Raw genomic sequence first — 25,111 nt, forward strand, 5'->3', positions numbered from 1 at the left:
TTGACCACCTTGATTAGCATTTAATGGCCTTGCAGCTTCAAAGCCTGACTGGTTGCTGCCCAGGGGACTCCTTTGTTTGGAGGTGTTAGCTGGCCCTGATTATTATTGGAGAATAATTGGATTAATAATAAATTGATTAATAATTGGATTAATAATAAATCCAATTAATAAATTGGATTAATAATAATAATCCAATAATATTCCAATAATATTGGAATATTATAATCTAATAATAATCCAATAATATTGTATTATTATTGGAGAATATTATTTCGGGAATTCCCTTGCTTTCTGAATGTTGCTCTTTATTTACACCTAAAACCTCCAAACAAAGGTAATCAGCCAAGCTTTGAATCCACAAGGCTATTCAGTGCTAATCAAGGTTCAACATTCACACTTGCCTCGAACAGACAAGAGTTCTTTCTCCCACCTTGGACATTCCACGGATATATCTACCTCACTTGCCTAGTTTCCAACAGACCTCACAACCTCTGACATAGATGTGGGCGAAACGTCAGAAGAGAATGCTTCCGGAACATGGCTATACAGGCCAGAAAACTCACAGCAACCCAAGCTAAAGATTAGTAGTGCAGTGGGATGGTCAGATTCCTTAATGCAAGACAGTATGCCTTGTCTTGAATGATCTGCCTACTTTCCAAACATACAACTTTGTGCTGTCAGCTTTTGTTTTTGTTTTTTTAAGAGACATATTTGATGCCTATACATGGAAATGTTAGCAACATCTATAGAAGTGAATTCGTGAGTAGGATTCTAGAATCCACCAGTGGCTTTAATTTTGAAAATATAGATGGATTCCTTATTTGCCATTGCTATACGATAAGCAGTTTGTTGCCTTACACATTGGCTTACCAGTTCTGAAAACATTTTGGACTTATTCACATGATCCATTGACATGACTGATGTATACAAAGTCTTACCTAGGCATGGGCAAGCTTGGGCCCTCCAGGTGTTTTGGACTTCAACTCCCACAATTCCCAACAGCCGATAGGCTGTTGGGAATTGTGGGAGTTGGAAGTCCAAAACACCTGGAGGGCCCAAGTTTGCCAATGCCTGGGATATGCATATTTTTCCCTATCCACTTAGAAAGTTTGCCCAGGCAGAAATGGGATAGATTGTCATCTGCATGTATGTATGTTATCATAGCATAAGAACATACATGAGCAAACATACCCATCCCTTAAATAAATGTAGAATGGTTGTTCTTACTAAACTGAAGGTGTTTCTGAAAAAGTCGCTTGGTGGCTGCTATAACAATCCAGAATTATAAATTATAACCCACTTAAGTCTGAAGTACACTGGGAAAAAGTGAGGGCATCCTCAAACACTTAAGAACATAATTTGAGGTCCCTGTTTGAATTTGTACTTAAAAGCATGAAAATACTTTTTTACGTCAGTGGAACTTTTCTTGAATGTAAACGTGGTTATCTGTGAAGTATTACAATGTGGTCCATAAACTACTTACATTGACATACTTGAGAATGACTAGGGTGTGGTTTTGTTTACTTATCAGCACATACGGTTTCTATGAATTATTTATAAACATTCCAGAGTGGCTAAAATCAATAAAATACTATTTTCTTAACCATATTATAATGATAGATCAATAATGAGATAATTTAATCGCTAGTTTCAGTGAACTGTAATTTCTCAACATAAGATTGGATATCTAAATAAAAGCTTTACGAGTTGCTAGCTAAGTTTTTTTTTTCATGCCAGGAGCGACTTGAGAAATTGCAAATCGCTTCTGATGTGAGAGAATTGGCTGTCTGCAAGGATGTTACCCAGGGGATACCTCGATGTTTAGAAGTTTTACCATACTTGTGGGAGGCTGCTCTCACGTTCCCGCATGGGGAGCTGGAGCTGACAGAGGGAGCTTATCCGTGCTCTGGGTTTAACACATTGAGCCACCAGGGGCCAAGTAATTTTAGTCTTATCAAATCTAGTGGCTTGCCTTAAGGCACCACTGCAAATTTAAACCTTTTTAACTCACAGCATTTCCAAACAAATAGTGTGAATTGTAGCTTTTTTACCATTCTGAGATTTCCCCAGAAAATTATTTTTTGTTGTCACTTAGAATATACACCAAAATATATATCTACTACCCAAGATTTCTTGATTGGGAGCTGTGACAAGAAGGCAGTTTTGTAACTATTAGGAATGCATAATACAGAGATGACACATTTAGTGTCATCAGGGCCCTTGATGGTGCAGCAGGTCAATCCGCTGAACTTGCTGACCAAAAGGTTGGCGGTTCAAATCCAGGGAGTGGGGTGAGCTCCTGCTGTTAGCCCCAGCTTCTGCCAACCTAGCAGTTTGAAAACATGCAAATGTGAGTAGATTAATATGTACCGCTTCTGCAGGAAGGTTACGGCGCTCCATGCAGTCATGCTGGCCACATGACCTTGGAGGTGTCTACAAACAACACTGGCTTTTCGGCTTAGAAATGGAGATGAGCACCAACCCCCAGAGTCGACACGACTAGACTCAATGTCACCTTTAAATTTCTTGTATACCCAAACAGTGATCTACTGCAGGACTAGAAACAAATCCCCAATATTTTGGATCGAAACTCTCAGCAGCCCTGCCTATTATCCAGTGCTGAGAAATCTCGGAAGATGAGGTCCAATTTGGAGAGGCAACCCATTTTGGAAAAGCTGTCAAGCACCAGTACATTGTTATCAAGGTGGAAAAAAGGAGTATTTCTTATTGTATGAAATGGTTTGTCAAACAGATGCCGTCATAGTCCACTTCACAGTTTGTTAAACCTTTGTGGGATTCTTGTTCACTTTTGAAAACTGCATGAAAAGTGGAACTGAATGTAACTGAACTTAATACAGGTAACACTTGAAATAAAAGTATACTGTAATTCTGCTGTGAGTCTTATTTGAAAATAAAATATTTAACACAATAACTTGGTTGGGTCTTCTGTTGCAAAAGACCTCAAGGATGAGATAACAGTGTTCAGGATGCTAATGGAGACTTCATCACACTAGAGAATGAATCCACTTTAAATCCGGCTTCTGCCTCCTGCAAAATTCTGGGGTTTGTAGTTTAGGGAGACGCCTTTAACAGTGTCACTAAACTACAAATCCCAGAATTCTGCAGGAAGCAGAAACTGGATTTAAAGTGGATTCATTCTCTAGTGTGATGAAGTAGTCACTGTAGTTCCCTTTGCTCTCATTGGGAAAGTGGGGTTATTTTTCCATCCATATGCTTTCTGTAACTCACATATCAAAATGTAGATGCCACCAGCCAAATTGTCACATTATTTCTGCAGTATTTTCCCATCTCTATCCAATGGAAGCCTGCAGAGTTTTTGAAGGTTGATGTCTATTGTGTACCTTTGCATCATTTTTGACTTACAGCAACCCTTTCATGGGTTTTCCGATGCTGAGTGTATGACTTGTCCAGGATCGCCAAGTGTGTTTCCATGGCTGAGTAGGGATTCCATCCCCGGTCTCCAGAGTTATAATACAACACTTTTTTTTCCGTGTCAGGAGTGACTTGAGAAACTGCAAGTCGCTTCTGGTGTGAGAGAATTTCCTGTCTGCAAGGACATTGTCCAAAGGATGTCTGGATTTTTTACCATCCTGTGGGAGGCTTCTCTCATGTCCCCACATGGAAAGCTGGAGCTAACAGATGGGAGCTCACCTCGCTCCCTGGATTCAAACTGCTGACCTTTCAATCAGCAGTCCTGCTGGTACAAGGGTTTAACTCAATGGTTCTCAACCTGGGGCCCCCAGATGTTTTTGGCCTTCAGCTCCCAGAAATCCCAACAGCTGGTAAACTGGATAGGATTTCTGGGAGTTGTAGGCCAAAAACATCTGGGGACTCCAGGTTGAGAACCACTGGTTTAACCTATTGTGGGGCTCAACACTGAAGCTACTACATTATGCTGGCTAGCTAGCTATATGTGTGCATGTGCGTGTGTGTATGTGTGTGTGTATGTATATATATGTGTGTGTGTGTATACATACACACACACACACACATACTTACATACACACACTAGCCGTCCCAAGCCACGCGTTGCTGTGGCCCAGTCTGTGTATATGTGTTTTGTGTATGTGTATATATTTGTGTGTTTGTGCATATAAATAGATTACTGCAACACACTCTACGTGGGGCTGCCTTTGAAGACTGTTCGGAAACTTCCAACTAGTCCAACAGGCTGCAGCCAGATTACTAACTGGAGCAACATATAGGGAGCACATCACCCCCTTGTGTCAGCTCCACTGGCTGCCAGTACACCTCCGAACTCAATTCAAAGTGCTGGTTTTGACCTATAAAGCTCTATATGGTTCTGGCCCAGCTTACTTGTCCGAACGCATCTCTCACCATGTCCCGCCTTGCTGTTTAAGATCATCCGGATAGACCCTGCTCTCACTCCCGCCAGCGTCGCAAATAGTCTGGCGGGGACGAGAGACAGGGACTTCTCAGCTGTAGCCCCCCACCTGTGGAACTGGCTTCCCAACGAGGTAAGATGGGCTCCATCCCTCCTGTCTTTTAGGAAGAAATTGAAGTCATGGTTCTGGGGCCAGGCTTTTGGACAGCAAGCATAAATAGCGCTTTGGGTATGGAATTTGGCTGGAATGGTGATATGACATTAATAATATTTTTATTGTTTTAATGTTCTATTTATTGCTTTAATTGTTATATTCTTTGTTATATTTAATGGTATCAAATTGTGCCAAATGTTAGCCATCCTGTGTCCCTCTTCGGGGGTTGAGAAGGACAAGGTAGAAATGCTGGAAATAAATACATAAATACCTAAATATGTGGTTTTGTGCATGTGTTGTTATGTATATTTTTATTTTATTTTTGGCTTTTTAAGTCTCTTCCACTGTGTTTTTCAGTGTTTTTATGAATGATGGTCACTCGTTGGCCTGATAGTTGTGTCCAAATTTGTTGTCAATTGGTCCAATGGTTTGTGAGTTATGTTAATCCCATAAACGAGCATTACATTTCTGTTTATATAGATACTAGCCATCTCCTGCCATGCATTGCTGTGGCCCAGTCTGTGTGTGTATATATATTTATGGTTTTGTACATGCATTGTATTTTTTTTCTTTTTAAGTCCATTCCACTGTGTTTTTCAGTGTTTTTATGAATGATGGTCACTTGTTGGCCTGATAGGTGTATTGTGTCCAAATTTGGTGTTAATTTGGCCAGTGGTTTTTGAGTTATGTCAATCCTTCAAATGAAAATTACATTTTTATTTATATAGATACTAGCCATCCCATTTCCTCAGCTGTTTCTGAGATGTTTGTTGTTTAAAATAAATTGATGAAAGAGGAGATGGAATAGCACCACAGTTTGGCTATCATTGGGAGTCCTCCATTCACAAGCATGTTTGGGAGGGTTTTTTTAATATCCAAATGAAATATGCTTCCAATGTTAATGGAGACAATGCAAAACTGAGCTCTCACCAATGACCGAAAAGTTTTTTAAATGGTCCTTTGAGAAAATGCAGTTATGGAAGTTTGAAAAACAGGCATGATGAATTTATTTTCTCCTTTGGTGCACTAGATAGGGATGTAAAAATCTTAAGCTATGCCACCAAGTTTGTGAAACTGATAAGATAATGGTGAAGGTTTCCCCTTGGCATTAAGTCTAGCCATGTCTGACACTGGGGGTTGGTGCTCATCTCCATTTCTAAGCTGAAGAGCCAGCGTTGTCCTGCATAGATCAACAGCAAGCTAGACTATTGATGGTCAGAAACTCACTCTGACCCGGGCTAGCTTCGAACTTATGACCTCTCGGTCAGTAGTGATTTAATGCAACTGGCTACTAACTAGCTGCACCCACAGCCCGGTCTAGTCTTACTCACCAAAGTGTTTTATGTTGCGCTGCTTTTAAAAAAAACCCAGTAACTCAAAACACAGCTTTATGCAGATTTCCTTGGAAACATTTATTTTTTATTTATTTGCTTCACTTTTATACCGCATTTTTCAGCCCTTGACAGGCGACTCAATGCGGTTTACAGTGCAATTAAAACATAACAGTGCAACAACAGGATCAACACATCGATCCACAACAATTAACAATCAGACAGGACAAATCAACAAAACAACATATATAACGCCTCAGTTGAATCAGATCCGTTCTCATAGTCCTTGTGCCGTTCCTATGTTCCATTTACCGTCTTCCTTGATTGGTTGCATTGCTTAGCCAAACGCTTGTTCATAAAGCCAGGTCTTAACCATTCTCCGAAACGTCAGCAACGAAGGTGCCTGTCTGATGTCTGCGGCCAAGGCATTCCATAGCCGAGGGGCCACCACTGAGAAGGCCCTGTCTCTCGTCCCCGCCAGACGCGCCTGTGACGCAGGCGGGATAGAGAGCAGGGCCTCCCCAGACGATCTTAATGTTCTAGTCGGTTCATAGGTGGAGATGCGTTCGGAGAGGTAAGCGGGGCCAGAACCGTTTAGGGCTTTATAGGCTAAAGCCAGCACCTTGAATTGTGCCCGGTAGCGGATTGGCAGCCAGTGGAGCTGGCTCAACAGAGGAGTGGTATGCTCCCTGAGTGCCGCTCCTGTTAGCAACCTGGCTGCCGAGCGCTGGACCATCTGAAGCTTCCGGGCAGTCTTCAAGGGCAGCCCCACGTAGAGCGCGTTGCAGTAATCAATCCGGGATGTAACCAGAGCGTGGACTACCGTGGCCAAATCAGACTTCCCAAGGTACGGGCGCAGCTGGCGCACAAGTTTGAGTTGTGCAAATGCTCCCCTGGACACCGCCGAAACCTGGGGTTCCAAGCTTAGCGAAGAGTCCAGGATCACACCCAAGCTGCGAACCTGCGTCTTCAGGGGGAGTGTAACCCTGTCCAACACAGGCTGTAACCCTATACCCTGTTCGGCCTTTCGACTGACCAGGAGTGCCTCTGTCTTATCTGGATTCAATTTCAATTTGTTCACCCTCATCCAGTCCGATACAGCGGCCAAGCAGCGGTTCAGGACCTGAACAGCCTCCTTAGTAGTAGGTGGGAAGGAGTGACAGAGTTGGACGTCATCTGCGTACAGATAACACCGCACCCCGAAACATGTCCCTCACACCTTAGTCCCATACAAATATACAGCTCAAAGTGTGTTCAACAGCATACTAAAGATTTTGCCTCCCACATAGTGCCCCCAAATCGTTTAAAAAACCACGATAAATAAAATTAAATAGGTTTGAGATGCCTTGATGGAGAAGGCTTCATCTGTAGAGCTTTGGGCCATTCTGCAGCTATGAAAGAGTAAAAACCAATGTGTGTACACAAATGACTATTTATTTTGAACACTTTTACCCCACCCTTCTCAAGGGTCTGGAGAACAAGCCCTATGAGGAGCGGCTTAAAGAGCTGGGCATGTTTAGCCCAAAGAAGAGAAGGCTGAGATGAGACATGGTAGCCATGTATAAGTATGTGAGGGGAAGTCACAGGGAGGAGGGAGCAAGCTTGTTTTCTGCTGCCTTGGAGACTAGGACACAGAACAATGGATTCAAACTGCAAGAGAGGAGATTCCATCTGAACATTAGGAAGAACTTCCTGACTGTGAGAGCTGTTCAGGAGTGGAACTCTCTTCCCTGGAGTGTGGTAGAGGCTCCTTCTTTGGAAGTTTTTAAATCAGTGTTTCTCAGCCTGGAGGTCGGGACCCCTGGAGGGGTCGTGAGGGGGTGTCAGAGGGGTCGCCAAAGACCATCAGAAAACAGTATTTTCTGTTGGTCATGGGAGTTCTGTGTGGGAAGTTTGGCCCAATTCTAACCTTGGTGGAGTTCAGAATGTTCTTTGATTGTAGGTGAACAAGAAATCCCAGCAACTACAACTCCCAAATGTCAAGTCTATTTTCCCTAAACTCCACCAGTGTTTACATTTGGACATATTGATTTTCATGCCAAGTTTGGTCTAGATTCATCATTGTTTTGAGTCCACAGTGCTGTCTGGATGTAAGTGAACTACAACTCCAAAACTCAAGGTCAATGCCCACCAAACCTTTCCAATTTTCCGTTGGTCATGGGAGTTCTGTGTGCAAAGTTTGGTTCCATTCTATCATTGGTGGAGTTCAGAATGCTCTTTGATTGTAGGTGAACTATAAATCCCAGCAACTACAACTCCCAAGTGATGGAATCAACCTCCCCCACCCCCCACCCCCCAAATCCCACCAGTATTCGAATTTGGGTGTATCGGGTCTTTGTTCCAAATTTGGTCCAGTGAATGAAAATACATCCTTCATGCCAGATATTTACATTACGATTAATAACAGGACCAAAATTACAGTTGTAGAGTAGTAATGAAAATAATTTTATGGTTGGGGGTCACCACAACATGAGGAACTGTATTAAGGGATCACAGCATTAGGAAGATTGAGAACTACTGTTTTAAATAGAGGCTGGATGGTCATTTGTGGGGTGCTTTGAATGCTTTCAGTCTGCAGACTGAAAGCCAGAACCAAGGTTACAACAACATCTGTTATAGAACTCCAGTATGCTGATGACAATGTCATCTGTGCGCATTCAGAAGAAGATCTACAAGCCACTCTAAACACCTTCGCAGAAGCATACACGAAGCTTGGCCTGTCACTGAACATCGAGAAAACCAAAGTGCTGTTCCAGCTGTCACCAGCCATCCCTTCCCCAGTGCCAGAGATACAACTTAATGGTGTGAGATTAGAAAATGTTGACCATTTCCGCTACCTTGGCAGCCACCTCTCCACCAAAGTCAACATCGACACCGAAATACAACACCGCCTGAGCTCTGCAAGTGCAGCATTTTCCTGAATGAAGCAGAGAGTGTTTGAGGACCGGGACATCCATAGGGATACCAAGGTGCTTGTTTATAAAGCTATTGTCCTCCCAACCCTGCTCTATGCCTGCGAAACGTGGACTGTCTACAGACGTCACATGCAACTCCTGGAACGATTCCATCAGCGCTGCCTCCGGAAAATCCTGCAAATCTCTTGGGAAGACAAGCGGACAAACGTCAGCGTGCTGGAAGAAGCAAAAACCACCAGCATTGAAGCGATGGTCCTCTGTCATCAACTCCGCTGGACCGGCCACTGTCTCCCAAAGCAGTTGCTCTACTCCGAACTTAAGAATGGAAAATGGAATGTTGGTGGACAGGAAAAGAGATTTGAAGATGGCCTCAAAGCCAACCTCAAAAACTCTGGCATAGACACTGAGAACTGGGAAGCCCTGGCCTTTGAGCGCTCCAGCTGGAGGTCAGCTGTGACCAGCAGTGCTGCAGAATTCGAGGAGGCACGAGTGGAGGGTGAAAGAGAGAAACGTGCCAGGAGGAAGGCACGTCAAGCCACCCCGGCCGGAACCGCCTTCCACCTGGAAACCAATGCCTTCACTGTGGGAGAAGATGCGGGTCAAGAATAGGGCTCCACAGCCACCTACAAACCCACAAAAATAGTCATCAAGGAAGACCATCTTACTCGTCCAACGAGGGATCGCGTAACAAACAACATGCTTTGAATGCAATTTTCCTGCTTCTTGGCAGGGGGTTGCATGAGGTCTCTTCCAGCTCTATGAATCTATGATTGGCCTCTAGAATGGAAGACAACTAGAGCCGCTCTTCCTTTCTGTCTTGCTTCAAATCCCCGGGAGAGGAGGAGGAGGAGGAGGGAAGCCACTCGGAGGCCTCCCCCACGCCCTCTCCTCTGGGCTTGGGCTCCTATGGCAACCTCCTGGGCGAGGAGGCAACGGGCATTGTGACTTCGGCTCTGACTTCTGCTGGTGACGAGGAGCCTGGAACACCCGCCAGGGAGCATGAGAGCGGCGGGCGGGCAGCAGCTGGAGCCTAGGACGGGGGTCTATGTGGAGTCCCAGGGAGGGGCACAGCAGCCCTGTGAGTCTGGGCGGGGAGGACGGGGAAGGGGGCCCCTCTTAGACCCCCCCCCCGGGAGGGGGCATTCCTCCTGGATCTCACCCCCTTCACAGAAAGCCGGGAGGCATGGCTGCTGTGTGGTGGAGACTCCTTCTTTTAAACAGCTTTTAAACAGAGGCTGGATGGCCATCTGTCAGGGGTGCTTTGAATGCACTATTCCTGCTTCTTGGCAGGGGGTTGGACTGGATGGCCCATAAGGTCTCTTCCAACTCTAGGATTCTATGCTGCTCCCCAAAGCTGGGTGCAAATCCCCTTCCCCTATTCAACAAAGGCTGGGTGGCCATCTCTCAGGAGTGCTTACATTGTGTCTTCCTGAGTGGCAAGGGATCAAAGGGGTCCCAGATGTTATTGAGTGACAACTACAGAGAAAGGGTTCCCCGAAGTACAAGGGCAAGTGGCCTCTATAAACGATAATATAATCCAGTAATTTTCTATATAAATAAAAAATGTAATGTTTGCTTGTGGGATTAACAGAACTCAAAAACCACTGGACGAATTGACACCAAATTTGGACACAAGACACCTAACAACCCAATGTATGTCCTTCACTCAAAACATTGATTTTGGCATTTGGGAGTTGTAGTTGCTGGGATGTATATACCACCTACAATCAAAGAGCACTCTGAACTCCACCAATGATGGAATTGAAGCAAAGGTGACACACAGGACTCCCATGACCAACAGAAAACACTAGAAGGGTTTGGTGGGCATTGACCTTGAGTTTGGGAGTTGTAGTTCAACTACATCCAGAGAACACTTTGGACTCAAACAACGATGGATCTGGACCAAACTTGGCACGGATATTCCATATGCCCAAATATGAACACAGATGGCGTTCGGGGGAAATAGACCCTGACATTTGGGAGTTATAGTTACTGGGATTTATAGTTCACTTACAATCAAAGAGCATTCTGAACCCCACCAATGACTGAATTGGGGCAAACTTCCCACACAGAACCGCCATGACGAACAGAAAATGCTTAAGGCCACCCTTCACCAGGGCAAGAAGACGTAATCAAAGCCCTCCTGACAAAGAGCATCCAGCCATAGATATAGATAGTTATATATGATTCACACACAGAGAGATGTAGTATGATAGATTTGAAAGGGACACCTAAAGAAGGACAATTATATGTTTCATGTTCCAGAGTATGCAAGCCAAACAATCTCCAAGTCAACACTGACAAAGAAACAGCAAGAAGTGCTGTTTACTGACAAGCATAAAGAAATTGCATATATTAGAAACCAACACTTTGTCATTACTTTATTTTCCAGATCACCAGACAGGGCAACGGCAACACGTGGCAGGGGACAGCTAGTATATATAAATAAAAATGTAATGTTCCTTTGTGGGATTAACATAACTCAAAAACCATTGGGTGAATTGACACCAAATTTGGACATAATACACCTATCAGGCCAACGAGTGAACATCACTCATAAAAATACTGGAAAACACAGCAGAAGGGACTTAAAAAGACAAAAAAATACATTAATAATAATAATAATAATAATTAGAAATCCAGCACTGCAAAGCTAGGCTACTGTTCCTGAGCATGCGCAGAGGGTCATAGAAATATAATAATAATAACATAGAGTAATATAATAATAAATATATAATAATATACATATTACAATAATAATAATAGAATAATAATAGAATCTATATAAATAAAAATGTAATGTTAGTTTGTGGGATGAACATAACTCAAAAACCACTGGATGAATTGACACCAAATTTGGACACAATACACCTATCAGGCCAACAAGTGACCATCACTCATAAAAACACTGAAAAACACAGCAGAAGGGACTTAAAAAGAAAAAAATGCATTACAATGCATGTACAAAACCACCTATTGCAAACAGAGTACTCCCAATGATATCAGAACTGTGGTGATATTCCATCTTCTCCAATTTATTTAGAACAAGAAAAATGTCAGAACAGCACAGGAGGATTACAAGTGGGAGACCATGGCAGGAATCAGGCTGTGGTGCAGCTAGTTAGTAGCCAGCTGCATTAAATAACTACTGACCGAGAGGTAATGAGTTCAAAGCCAGCTCGGATCAGAGTGAGCTCCTGACCATTAATAGTCTGGCTTGCTGTTAACCTATGCAGCCCGAAAGACAGTTGCATCTATCAAGTAGGTAATTTAGGTACCACTTTATACAGGGAGGCTAATTTAACTAATTTACGACACCGTAAAACCTTCCAGCAGTGTGCAAAAGAATGAGGAAGTACTCCATCAAGGACTCGGTGTCACAAGTGGACGGTGAAGCGGCAGCTCCCCCTGTGAAATCGAACATACCCTCCTGAAGCTGGAAAGCTGGAATGTTAAATTGCCTCTGTGTCTGTCGATATATGTTGTATGTCCAATGACATGGAATGTTTGCGATGTATATGTGCATTGTAATCCGCCCTGAGTCCCCTGCGGAGTGAGAAGGGCAGAATATAAGTAATGTAAATAAATAAATAAATAAACAAGGCCCCACCTATGCTTATCATATAATGCCGTTTCAAAGTGCATTATATGGCAGTGTGGATTGACCTTATGATCAGATCACCTGCATCCTTAACAGTGCTGTAAAATGGATTTACACCAATGTACTTTTTCAGGCATTGCACAAGGAGGCATGTAATACCTCCTTCCAGAACGCCCTCCCTGCTAAACAATGGCAGGGACATTATTACAATTAATGTTTAATGTATTAATAATTAAGTTGAATATTATGACTAATTTTCCTTGAGGTTCCACTAAAGAACTCTTCAGCTCATCCCTTGAAATTGTGTTTTTGAAAACAGGGAAGAAATTCGTATATGTGGAGCCACCCAGGAGAGTTAAGGAGGTCCTTGAGGAAGAGCTTTGTTTCCGGAAGGATGAGTGTAGAATTAAACACCCTTCAGAAGGTAATCCTGGCAACCAGTGAAAATGTAAAGGGAAATAAAATTGGGAGTTTTATTGTGGGAAGGTGATGTGAAAATATACATGTGATGAATAGGTTGGAAGCAGGTTTAGTCATACTTAGAGCTGCCTTCCCCAACATGGCGCCTTCAAGATTTGTTGGATTGCAAATCCTTTTGCCTTCAGACAACTATATGTTGAAAAGGATGGGATGGATAGTTTTACATATGTAATCCTAGTTTGTCTCCTACTGCTTTTATAATTTTATTGTATTCTAATGATGCTCCATGCAGTCATGCTGGCCACATGATCTTGGAGGTGTCTATGGACAATGCCGACTCTATCTTGTCTGGATTAAGCTTCAACCTGTTAGCTCTCATCCAGTCCATCACAGCAGTCAGACACTGGTTCAGGGTCTGGGAGGCTTCCTTGGAGTTTGGTGGAAATGTGTAGTAGAGTTGGGTGTCATCTTCATACAGATGGCACCCAACTCCAAAACTCCGGATGACCTCACCCAGTGGTTTCATGTAGATATGAGAAAGCATGGGGGGATAGTAGCGGGACCCCACAGGTCAAAGGCCATTGGTCCGAGCAGGTATCCCCCAGCTTCACCAACTGGGAGCGACCCTCCAGGAAGGAGCGGAGCTACTGCAGAGCAATGCCCCCAAGACCCTCCTGCTGAGCTGCTGAACTTGCTGACCGAAAGGTCGCAAGTTCAAATCCAGGGAGCGGAGTGAGCTCCTGCAGTTAGCCCCAGCTTCTGCCAACTTAGCAGTTTGAAAATATGCAACTGTGAGTAGATCAATAGGTACCGCTCTGGCGGGAAGGTAACAGCACTCCACAAAGTCATGTTGACTACATGACCTTGGAGGTGTCTATGGATAACGCTGGCTCTTTGGCTTAGAAATGGAGATGAGCACCAACCCCCAGTCGGACACAACTGGACTTAATGTCAGGGGAAAACCTTTACCACTACCCTGTATCATAACAATATCAGCAAAATAGTTGCAGAGTAAATGCTGACTGATATCTCTAGCTCAGAATGGGAAAAAGGGCATTAGGAGAGGCCCTTCTCTCTGTCCTATCACTTTCTTACGTTTGGGAGGAATAATGGACAGCCTTTGCAGTGGCTGCTCCCTGACTTTGAAATTCCCTCCCTCAGAGACCAAGGTATTTATTTATTTACTTCAGTTGTATACCACTTTTCTTCCCCCAGCGGGGGACTTAAAACAGTTTTCAACATAATTATGGCAAAATTTAATGCCTCACATAACACTGTTCTAAATGGTTCTAAAGTACTTCCAAAACTGGGAGGCGCTGGTGCTTTGCTTCTAAAGTGTTGCTAATGTTCTGGTGGTGAAAATTTCAGAACTCTAACAAAACTTTCAGAATTTCATTATTATTTCATTATTGGCAATATTTATGACAGAACCAATTAGGAACTGCCATTTATAACAAAATTTTGAAAGTTTTGTTAGAGTTCTGAAATTTTCCCCACCAGAACTTTAGCAACACCGTAGAAGCAAAGCAGCAGCGCCCCCCAGTTTTGGAAGTACTTTAGAACCATTTAGAACAGTGTTTCTCAACCTTCCTAATGCCGTAACCCCTTAATCCAGTTCTCATGTTGTAGTGACCCCCTGCCATAAAATTATTTTTGTTGCTACTTTATAACTGTAATTTTGCTATTGTTATGAATTGTAATATTAATTTCACTTCACTTCACTTTATTTCTTAATTAGTCGCTCTCCCTCAAGGTGCTCCGAGCGACTTACAATCTAAAATAGCATTTACACAATATAAAAACATTCAACATAAAAACATGGCAAATTCAACAGTGACTATTTGGCAAATTAGATCTGATTACTTAAATGCACAACCAAACAACCAAGTCTTGAGTGCCTTTACAAAAGGTCGCAACTCCAACATTGCTCTATTGTATGGAGGCAATGAGTTCCACATATGCAGGATATATTTTAATTCACTGGACCAAATTTGGCAGAAATACCCATTACTCCCAAATTTGAATACTGGTGGGGTTTGGGGGGTTGATTTTGTCATTTGATAGTTGTAGTTGCTGGGATTTATAGTTCACCTACAATCAAAGAGCATTCTGAACTCCACCAACGGTACAATTGTACCAAACTTGGCACACAGAACTCCAACAACCAACAGAGAATACTGGAAGGGTTTGGTGGTCATTGACCTTGAGTTTTGGAATTGTAGTTCACCTACATCCAGAAAGCACTGTAGGCTCAAACAATGATGGATCTGGACCAAACTTGGCACAAATACTCTATATGCCCAAATGTGAACACTGATGGAGTTTGGGGAAAATAGACTTTGACATTTGGGGGTTGTAGTTGCTGGGATTTATAGTTCACCAACAGCCAAAAAGCATTCAGAACTCCACCAACAAAAGAATTGGGCCAAACTTCCCACACAGAACCCCACAACCAACAGAAATACTGGTGGAGTTTGGCGACCCCTCTAACACTCCCTTGCGACCCCCCCCCCCCCCCGCAGTGTCCCAACCCCCAGGTTGAGAAACGGTGATTTAGAACCATGGATTGCTTATGCCTAGTAGCCACTGGATCGCCCTATACATACTGAACTGCAACAGCCAGCATTTCTCAGAGTTTAGTCGTTGGCTGGTGCTGCCGGAGGTTGCAGTTCAGTAACATCCGGCTTACTATACTATTCCTATCCTTTATTTACACAAAGAATGTGATGCTGCACCGATAAGGAGTCACCTTTGCTTCCATAAGAAGTAACAACTTCTTCCATAATTGTGTACCTAAGTTAGAGCCTTATCACACTACACCTTTATTGTGCATTGTTCGGTTTGAAATGTACCAGGCTCATGAGAGTGTCAGAGTGCTCTCTATCATACCTTTGCCACATGATTTTTTTTCATCTGCACTAATGACATATTACTGACTCCTGTACACTTGTCAACATTTTTTAAAGTATCTATAATAGTGCAATAATGCTACGATAGCTTTTTGATGGTGTGACTGCACATTACAAAGCCATATCTTTTTTAAAAAGATCTATTTAGAGAAGTGCTAAAAAAACTACACCATCACTTCCTATTGTGTTTTGTCTTCCTGCAGAGAGAAAGGAGACTGGCATCTTTTTACTGTGTCAGTTTTGTCTTCCTTGTAGCCTCATTTTGCAATAGAACTAGCCATCCTCTGCCATGCATTGCTGTGGCCCAGTCTGTGCATATGTGTTTTGAGTGTGTGTGTATGTGTATATGTGTGCATATATATTTATGTATATGTGTATATGTGTGTGTTTGCATATATATATATATATATATATATATATATATACATATATATAGTATTGTGCGTGCGTTGTAATGTATTTTTTAATTTTTGGCTTTTAAAGTCTCTTCTGCGGTGTTTTTCAGTGTTTTTTTATAAGTGATGGTCACTCATTGGCTTGACAATGTGATGTGGCGGCAAAAAAAGCCAATGGGATTTTGGCCTGCATCAATAGGAGCATAGTGTCTAGATCTAAGGAAGTAATGCTACCCCTCTATTCTGCCTTGATTAGACCACACCTGGAATATTGTGTCCAGTTCTGGGCACCACAATTGAAGAGAGATATTGACAAGCTGAAATGTGTCCAGAGGAGGGCGACTAAAATGATAAAGGGTCTGGAAAACAAGCCCTATGAAGAGCGGCTTAAAGAGCTGGGCATGTTTAGCCTGAAGAAGAGAAGGCTGAGAGGAGATATGATAGCCATGTATAAATATGTGAGAGGAAATCACAGGGAGGAATGAGCAAGCTTGTTTGCTTCTTCCCTGGAGACTAGGACACGGAACAATGGCTTCAAATTACAAGAAAGGAGATTCCATCTGAACATGAGGAAAAACTTCCTGACTGTGAGAGCTGTTCAGCAGTGGAACTCTCTGCCCCGTAGTGTGGTGGAGGCTCCTTCTTTGGAAGCTTTTAAACAGAGGCTGAGTGGTCATCTGTCAGGGGTGATTTGAATGCAATATTCCTGCTTCTTGGCAGGGGGTTGGACTGGATGGCCCATGAGGTCTCTTCCAACTCTAGGATTCTATGTTAAGTGTATTGTTTGGCCTTTTGAACTGAAGTAAAGTTATTGTTACTCGTTACACAGTAACAGTGAGACATTATTATTCTGCAGGGTATATTTTGGTTCAGAAGCAGTGGTAAAGCTTTTATTATTTATATCTACAACCTCTAACAAGGAAGCTTCTTTTGACAAACCCTGTCTGTCATTACTAAATCACACTTAGTTCTTGAAAATCTACTAAGGAATAACATAGCTGCCATGTTAATGTGGTTATTTGCTTGTGGTTGTGAGCCTTTCCCCCCCCCCCCCCCCCACTGAAACAGTGCATTATAAGGCTAAATTACTCCATTTTTGCCTGTCAGAATATTTTGAACTTCAGAATATTTTGAAGGTTCCTCCTAAACCCAGAGTGATATGATTGCAATGGCCACACAGCTATTTCTATTTGTGGGTATTAATTGGTTTCTTTCCAGAAGGGAAGAGTGGGTCCTTAATTCTAATGTCATTGTTTTTATATGAACAGTTGCTCTGGAAGGAATTTGGAGCCTGAAAAGGAATTTTCCTGTGGGAGGTTTCCAGCCAGCATCGCAGAATCAAAACAGCTTGTTTTTTCAGCCTAAGTACTACTCCAGGCATACAGTCGTCAGAAGTAAGAATACGCTAGCTCTTCCTTCCTCCTCTCACCTCAGGCAGAAATATGCCACTTGCCGAATGAAGTCTGTGTCAGTGAAACATTGATAGCCTCTGAATTTGCCTGCAATGGTCATCTTCCACACAAGAAAGACATTCACCAGATTTTGAATATACACATAAAAGAGATAATATACATACACAAACAAACAGCATAGAAACAGGCTTCCTCTTGTTGAAGATATAGTAGTAGTAGTAGTAATGGACTTTTGAATTCAGACAGACAGAGTTTTGGAGCACAATACTCCTGACCTCACGATTGTGTTAAAAAACAAAGTTTGACACCTTAGCGTTGCAATCCCAGGTGACAGCAGGATTGGAGAGAAACAGCTGGAAAAGCAGACACGATATGAGGATTTAAAGATCAAACTGCAAAGACTCTGGCACAAGCCAGTCAAGGTGGTCCCAGTGGTGATCGGCACAGTGGGTTCAGTGCCTAAATACCTTGGTGTGCACTTAAACACAATTGGCACTAACAAAATTACCATCTGCCAGCTGCAGAAGGCCACCTTACTGGGATCTGCACACATTATTTGCTGATACATCACACAATCCTAGACACTTGGGAAGTGCCCAACGTGTGATCCAACACAACAGCCAGCAGAGTGTCTGCTGTGGACTCATCCTGTTATGATAATAATAATAATAATAATAATAATAATAATAATAGGCAAAGTAAAGGTTTCTCCTGACGTTAAGTCTAGTGTCCGATTCTAGGAGGTGGTGCTCATCTCCATTTCTAAGCCAAAGAGCCGGCGTTGTCCGTAAACACCTCCAAGGTCATGTGGCTGGTATGACTGCATGGAGCACTGTTACCTTACCACCGAAGTGATACCTATTGAACTACTCACATTTCGGACTGCTAGGTTGGCAGAAGCTGTGCCTAACGGCAGGAGCTCACCCCACTTCCTGGATTCAAACTGCCAACCTTTCGGTCAGCAAGTTCAGCAGCTCAACAGTTTAACCCACTGTGCCACCAAAGGGCCCTAATTACAACCTAATTGTGATAATATGGCTAAGGTGTCAAACTGTGTGTAAGATTATCCCAATTTCTGTTCAGCCATGAAACTTGCTGGATAACACCAACAACAACAACAACAAAAGCAACAGTTTTTTTATATTCCGCCCTATCTCCCCAAAGGGGCTCAGGGTAGATTCCAGCATATCCAGACATTATTATTGTTTCAGTGGCTTGAAACAATGACACACGGTGTTTCCACACATAGCCTTAGAACAGCCATTCTCTATCAGCCTTAAGATACCCTTGCAAGATTGTTGTGAGGGTGAAACAGGTAAAACTTGTATAGCTCCCTGGAGCAAGAAATGCAATACATTCTTCTGGCACTGTTTAGTTCTGGCATTGTCATTTCTCACTAGAACTACATTCTTATACTGAAAGAGACAAGAGAATAAGAAGACAATATCAAGGAGGAGAGAACAAAACGTCAAGACAGTGCTGATATCAGACTACCATTTGGTAGTCTTTTTTTATCTCTGCCCCTTTTGGCTGGGTGTTCGGGGAGTAAATGCAATTCGATCTCAAATACAATAAATTACTATTAATGCATCTCTCAGAGAGGGAAATTTCCCATCCTGTTTAAAAGAAGCAACAGTTGGACCACCGAGAAAAAAAAAAGCCCTCTCTGGATCACCTGGACCTCAATAATTACAGACCAGTGTCTAACCTTCCTTTTTTGGACAAGGTGATTGAGAAGACAGGTGCCACCTAAATTCAGGCAGTTTTGAATGACACACACTTCCTTGACTAATTTCAAACCAGCTTCAGAGCAGAATGCAAATAGAAAACATACAAATGTGAGTAGATCAATAGGTACAGCTTCTGCAGGAAGGTAACAGAGCTCCAGGCAGTCATGCCGGCTACATGACCTTGGAGGTGTCTATGGACAACACCAGCCCTGGCTTAGAAATTGAGATGAGCACCACCCCCCAGAGTCGGACACGGCTAGACTTAATGTCAAGGGAAAACTTTACCTTTACCTAGGCTGTAATTCTTTTCTGATTTATATAGAAGTCAGTTCAACTGAAATTAGGGTGTAACTACACTGTGGAATTAATGCAGTTTGACACCAAATTTTAACTGCGATGGAACCCTGAGGGTTATAGTTTTGCAAGGTCTTTAGCCTTCTCTGCCAAAGAGTGCCTCAGCAAACCAACTCCTGTGATTCTATAACACTGAGCCATGGCAGTTAAAGTAGTTTCAAACTGCATTTATTCTCCAGTATAGACTCACCCCTAGTCCCAGATCACTGAATTACAAACTGAGACCCTTGTTTACCTGGCAAGGACCTCTATTTATGGATACCTGCGTGGTTTATTTTACTTAGTGATGATCTGCTGTTACAATACATAGTTCTAATAAATAGCTCATACGGGTTACTAATATCCACTTTTATGCTTTTCCCCTCTGTAGGATAGTGCCTTTGAAACACTTTGTCTCCTCTGATGAAATTGAGAGAAGCAAGAGATGTCTACAGTTATTTTTATCCAAATGGGAGTATTCTATTTTAGAATATGTACAATAGCTTGGAAAATAAACCTGGAAGTTATTCATGTCAAACTCTCCCTGTCAATTGTCTTCTAGTATCTCTTTAATCCAGGCTCAAAGTTTCCAAATGTGGAATGCAAACTATGATTGTTTAAAAAATACGTATTTGAAAATTGCAGCAGTTCTAAAGTTCCTAAATTATAATGTTATACATCTGTAGCAATATGTTCAAGACTGAAGAGAACAGAAGGCAAGACATCCCCTTCCACATGTTCTCCCAAATCTCCTCATCTCACATCTTGGAAAAGTTGATTTTTGGACAATAGTTCCCTGAATTCTCAAGTCAACATGGCAGTGGCCATACAGGCTGTGGGGATTCTGGGACTTGTAGTCCAAATAAGTAATTCCCAAGTACTGGCTACATCTCAGAGGAGAGTTCTCACTGTCCTGTTTTCTTTGTGTTTTCTTCTGCCGTGGCTCAGGAACTTATTAAATGTAACCTTAGGAAAGATACCATATTTCCTGCTTCCCTGCCGCCTTCCAAATTACTGCAGATATATGGTGAGCAGAAGCTCTTTTAGACTGCAAAGCTAGGTAAAATGAGGCAATCTATTCTCAGTCGGTGAGCCTGCGGTTCACAGTTCCCTCTGAAGAAAAATGGCGATGCCAAAACCAATTAAGCATTCCTTAACTGGAATTTCAACATACTTCAAATACCCAAATTGTCCCCATGAGTGGCTGAGATGACATCTTTGCTTTCTGATAGTTCATGTATACACTTTATGTCATGCATGAAATTATTTACAAATATTGTATATTTTGGGAAATGATGATCTTTGACGTTTTGGAAAACTAGAATCTCCAAAGCCTTTTGGAATCATGACCTTTCTGGAGATTAAATGGCACTCACACCATTTGGAATAATCATAACCTTTTTGTATGATCTTCCTGAGAAGAGCTAAAAATTCATTTGAGTGAATTTTCTCTTTAGTGGTAAATATCCACTTGTATTCATACAAGGCAAATTAAGTTTCTCAATTGTTAGACTGATGTACATGATTATCTTTTTGAACTGTTAGGAACAAAGATTATGCCAATGCACAAATGCACAAGGGTTGAATGAAAAGTACTGCCTCCACCTTCATTACTTGCATTTGGATGGGAATATTTTAATAAATCAAATGCAGAAACAATCCTTAGAATGTGTTCTTTAACTACCACTATTCACTTTTCCACATAATCACCAGACAATTGGATGCATTTCTGCCAACAATTAACAAGTTTTCTGAGCCAGCACAGAAGAAGTTGACACTCTGTTTCCTCAACCAGTGCCTCACAGTACTCTCAACGTCTTCATCAGAAGCATAATGATGTCCCTGCAGATCTTCTTTCATTATCGGGAACAAATAGAAGTCAGACGATACTAAATCTGGACTGTATGGAGGATGTCGTACGGTGGGGAGATCCAGCTTCAAGTCTGTGTGCTTTCATTTCAGGTGTCAGCATCCTGGGTACCCATCATGCACAGATCTTCCGATAGCCAAGGAAAGCAATAATGTGACCCACACGTTCTTGTGAAATGCCGATTATACTTGAAATTTATCTCTGACTGATACAACGATTGTCCTGAATCAATCTGTCAACCTTTTGCTTGTGAAACCCAGTGGTTGCTGTCACAGGACATCCAACTCTTTGTTTGTCATGCAAGTCTCACCTCAACATCTTTAAACTTACTCGCCCAATGATGCATAGTACTCACATCAACACAATCACCATAAACATTCTTGCATTCTCTTTGGGGTGACACCTTCTTCTGTCAAGAATTCAATGATTGCATGTTGCTTAAGTCGCATTGACCGACCATCTGCACAGGGTTCCATACTTTGCACTTTAACAACACAACCCTTCAATGCTAAGGCTTCCTGCCAAAATGGAACTGTAGAGGAGAGTCTACTGAACAAGCCAGTACCTGCCGCATACCAGTACTGCCATCTGTTGAGGAGTTACGAAGGTGGAGGCATTACTTTTCATTCAAGCTTTGTGTGCTTCTTTGTTATCTCTAGAGATGCCAGATTTTTGGTAGAGATAGCAAGCTGAGTCCTGGCCCCAAAATGAATGATTTAAAAATATGCATCTGATTATCAGGAGTTTTAAAAAGGCATCATAGGACAAGTAAAAATGACATAGTTATGAATTTTAAATGTTACAAGGTTAGTATAATGAAACAATTTGTTCAGGCTGATGTATCACATTTTGAAATGGGCTGTACTACACTGATACACTGAGACACATTCCTATTCAACACTATTGTTCTTGAGTTGTAGGCTTCTGTAATGATAATATCATACAAAGCATGTATTAAAATGCAATCCTACCCACATCCATTTAGACACAAGCCTCACTGAATATATTAGAACTTATTTGTAAGTGTGTGTAAAAAGTGCAAGTCGAATAACTTAGATTGCATGCCATCTTTCCTGTATAACTAATGCAGTTTGACGTCACTTTAACTGCTCATTGTTATGGGATCATGGGAGTTGTTGTTTTATAAGGTCATTCGCCTCACCAAACTACAGTATAATTCTCAGGATTCCATAGCACTGAGTGACAGCAGATCAAATGATGTCAAAGTACATTAATGCTACAGTGTAGATGCCTCCTTAGTTATCCTGGCTATGTCTGTTCAGAATCTGAGCCCATTTCTGAGGCCCAAACCCAATAGTGAGTGAAGTATTTTAGGACAGCAAGAATCAGAAGAGAAACTCCAAGTTGTATACAGTGGGTCCTTAGTTTCCACTGGAGCTTGGTTTCAGGACCCCTGGAGATACCACCACCACAACAATTGAATTGACAACAACAGGAAAAACTCAGCCGTTATCAGGATCTCAAAACTGAACTGCAAAGGCTCTGGCATAAACCAGTACAGGTGGTCCTAGTGGCAATCGGCACACTGGGTGCCGTGCCAAAAGATCTCAGCCAGCATTTGAAAACAATAAACATTGACAAAATCATAATCTGTCAACTGCAAATGGCCACCTTACTTGGATTTGTGCGTATCATTTGAAAATATATCACACAGTCCTAAATGCTTGGGAAATGTTCAACTTGTGATTTTGTAATATGAAATCCAGCATATATATATCATTTGCTGTGTCATACTGTGTTTTTGTGTCAGTAAAATGATGATGATGATGATGATGATGATTATTATTATTATTGAAGACAGATTCCAAGTGTAAACTCTTCAAGAAAGCAGATGAAACGATGGATCACATACTCAGCTGCTGCAAGAAGATTGTGCAGATTGACTATAAGCAGAGGCATAATACCATTGCTCAGATGATCCACTGGAACTTGTGCCACAAATACCATCTGCCTATGACAAAGAACTGATGGGATTACAAGCCTGAAAAAGTTAACAGAAAATGGACACGTTGAACTACTTTGGGACTTCTGAATTCAGACTGACAGAGTTCTGGAGCACCATACTCCCAACTTCAAGACTGTGCAAAAAAAAACAACAACAAAGTATGGCTCATTGATGTTAAATTCTAGGCAACAGCAGAATTAATGAGAAGCAACTGGAAAAGCTAACACAATATGAGGATTTAAAGATTGAGTTGCAAAGACTCTGGCACAAGACAGTAAAGGTGGTCCCAATGATGACTGGCATCTTGGCCTGCACTTAAAGTAGGTTTTAATATATGTATTTGTGGTGTTTTTGCTGACACAATTACCATCTGTCAGCTGCACACATTACTAATTATTACTGTGTGGATCTGCACACATTATTCGCCAATATATCACATAGTCCTAGACACTTGGGAAGTATCTGACATGTGATCCAATACAACAGCCAGCATAGTGATCTTGTTTGCTGTGAACTAATCTTGTTGTGTATCAAATAACAACAACAACCACCTCTCCTCATGGCTCAAGGTGGGTTACAGAACAATTAAAATACATAAGCAGAGCAAAAACATCACAAATACACATATTAAAACCTACTTCTATAAAAGCTACACACCAAAAGATATATCTATAAAATACATATTTAAAATATATAAAACAGAGATTAAACAAAGGACACACATTTAAAATACGTGTTTGAAGATTGTGTGAGTAGGCCTGCCAGAAGAGATACATAGTTTTAAAATTCTGATAATTCATTTAGCTATCGGAGTTCTTCCAGCAGGTCATTCCACAGTTGTGGGGCAGCCGATGAAAATGTCCTCTGGGTTACGATTGCCAGTTGGGTTCTGGCTGGTTGGAGCAGACGCCCCTCTGAAGACCGAAGGGTGCATGGAGGACGGTACAGGAGAAGGTGATCTTGTAGGTAACCTGGAACCAAACCATGTAGGGCTTTAAAGGTCAAAACCAACACCTTGTACTTTGCCTGGAAACTAATTGGCAGCCAGTGGAGTGATAGGTGTAATATGCTCACTCCTAGACGTTTCAGTAACCAATCTGGCTTCTGTATTTTAAACCAGCTGGAGTTTCTGAACTTGGTACAAGAATAGCCCAATATAATGCGCATTTCGGAAGTCCAGCCTTGTTGTTACCAGCTCATTCACCACAATCTTCAGATCCTCCAAATCTAGGAAGGGGCGCATCTGGCGAATCAGCTGAAATTGATAGTAAGCAATCTTGACCATCGCATCTACCTGAGCTGACATTTGGAGGGACGGATCCAGGAGCACTCCCAAGCTGTGAAGACAGTCTTTCAGGGAGAGTGTAATCCCATTCAGGACTAGTTGACACACCTCTATCCCCAAATTAGAACCATTGATGGCAAGCACTTCTATTTTGTCTGGATTCAGTTTCAATTTGTTTTTCCTCATCCAGCCCATTACTTCGTCCAGGCATTCATTCAGAGCAGACACACTATCCTTAGCTGAAGCTGTTTCGGAAGGCTTGGAGAAATATATTTGGGTGTCATCAGCATACTGACAACACCTCACCCCATGACTGGATGATCTCTCCCAGTGGCTTCATATAAATCCATGGATGCTCAATTCCCATTATGGACAATGGCATAGCAATATAGTGTCCCTTATACAAAATGACAAAATCAAGATT

The 25,111-nt window shown here is 42.1% G+C and overlaps 1 protein-coding gene across 1 annotated transcript; it reads left to right on the forward strand.

Moving 5' to 3' along the window:
- The first annotated feature begins 9,657 nt into the window (after positions 1-9,657).
- On the forward strand, positions 9,658-20,081 carry C3H11orf97 (chromosome 3 C11orf97 homolog). Its single transcript, XM_060771099.2, has 4 exons — positions 9,658-9,844; positions 12,687-12,791; positions 17,360-17,485; positions 19,958-20,081. The coding sequence occupies exons 1-4, from the start codon at positions 9,766-9,768 to the stop codon at positions 19,960-19,962; spliced, it is 315 nt and encodes a 104-aa protein (XP_060627082.2). The 5' UTR covers positions 9,658-9,765; the 3' UTR covers positions 19,963-20,081.
- Positions 20,082-25,111: the final 5,030 nt, after the last annotated feature.

The sequence above is a fragment of the Anolis sagrei genome, chromosome 3 (assembly GCF_037176765.1).
Source record: "Anolis sagrei isolate rAnoSag1 chromosome 3, rAnoSag1.mat, whole genome shotgun sequence".
In the NCBI taxonomy this organism is placed as follows: domain Eukaryota; kingdom Metazoa; phylum Chordata; class Lepidosauria; order Squamata; family Dactyloidae; genus Anolis; species Anolis sagrei.

Excerpts from the sequence above, each read along its gene's own strand:
- C3H11orf97 (XM_060771099.2), top strand. The coding sequence starts at position 9,766 with ATGAGAGCGGCGGGCGGGCAGCAGCTGGAGCCTAGGACGGGGGTCTAT. Across the intron at positions 9,845-12,686 it reads GGGAGGGGCACAGCAGCCCT|GGAAGAAATTCGTATATGTG; the intron begins GTGAGTCTGGGC and ends TTTTGAAAACAG. Across the intron at positions 12,792-17,359 it reads AATTAAACACCCTTCAGAAG|TTGCTCTGGAAGGAATTTGG; the intron begins GTAATCCTGGCA and ends TTATATGAACAG.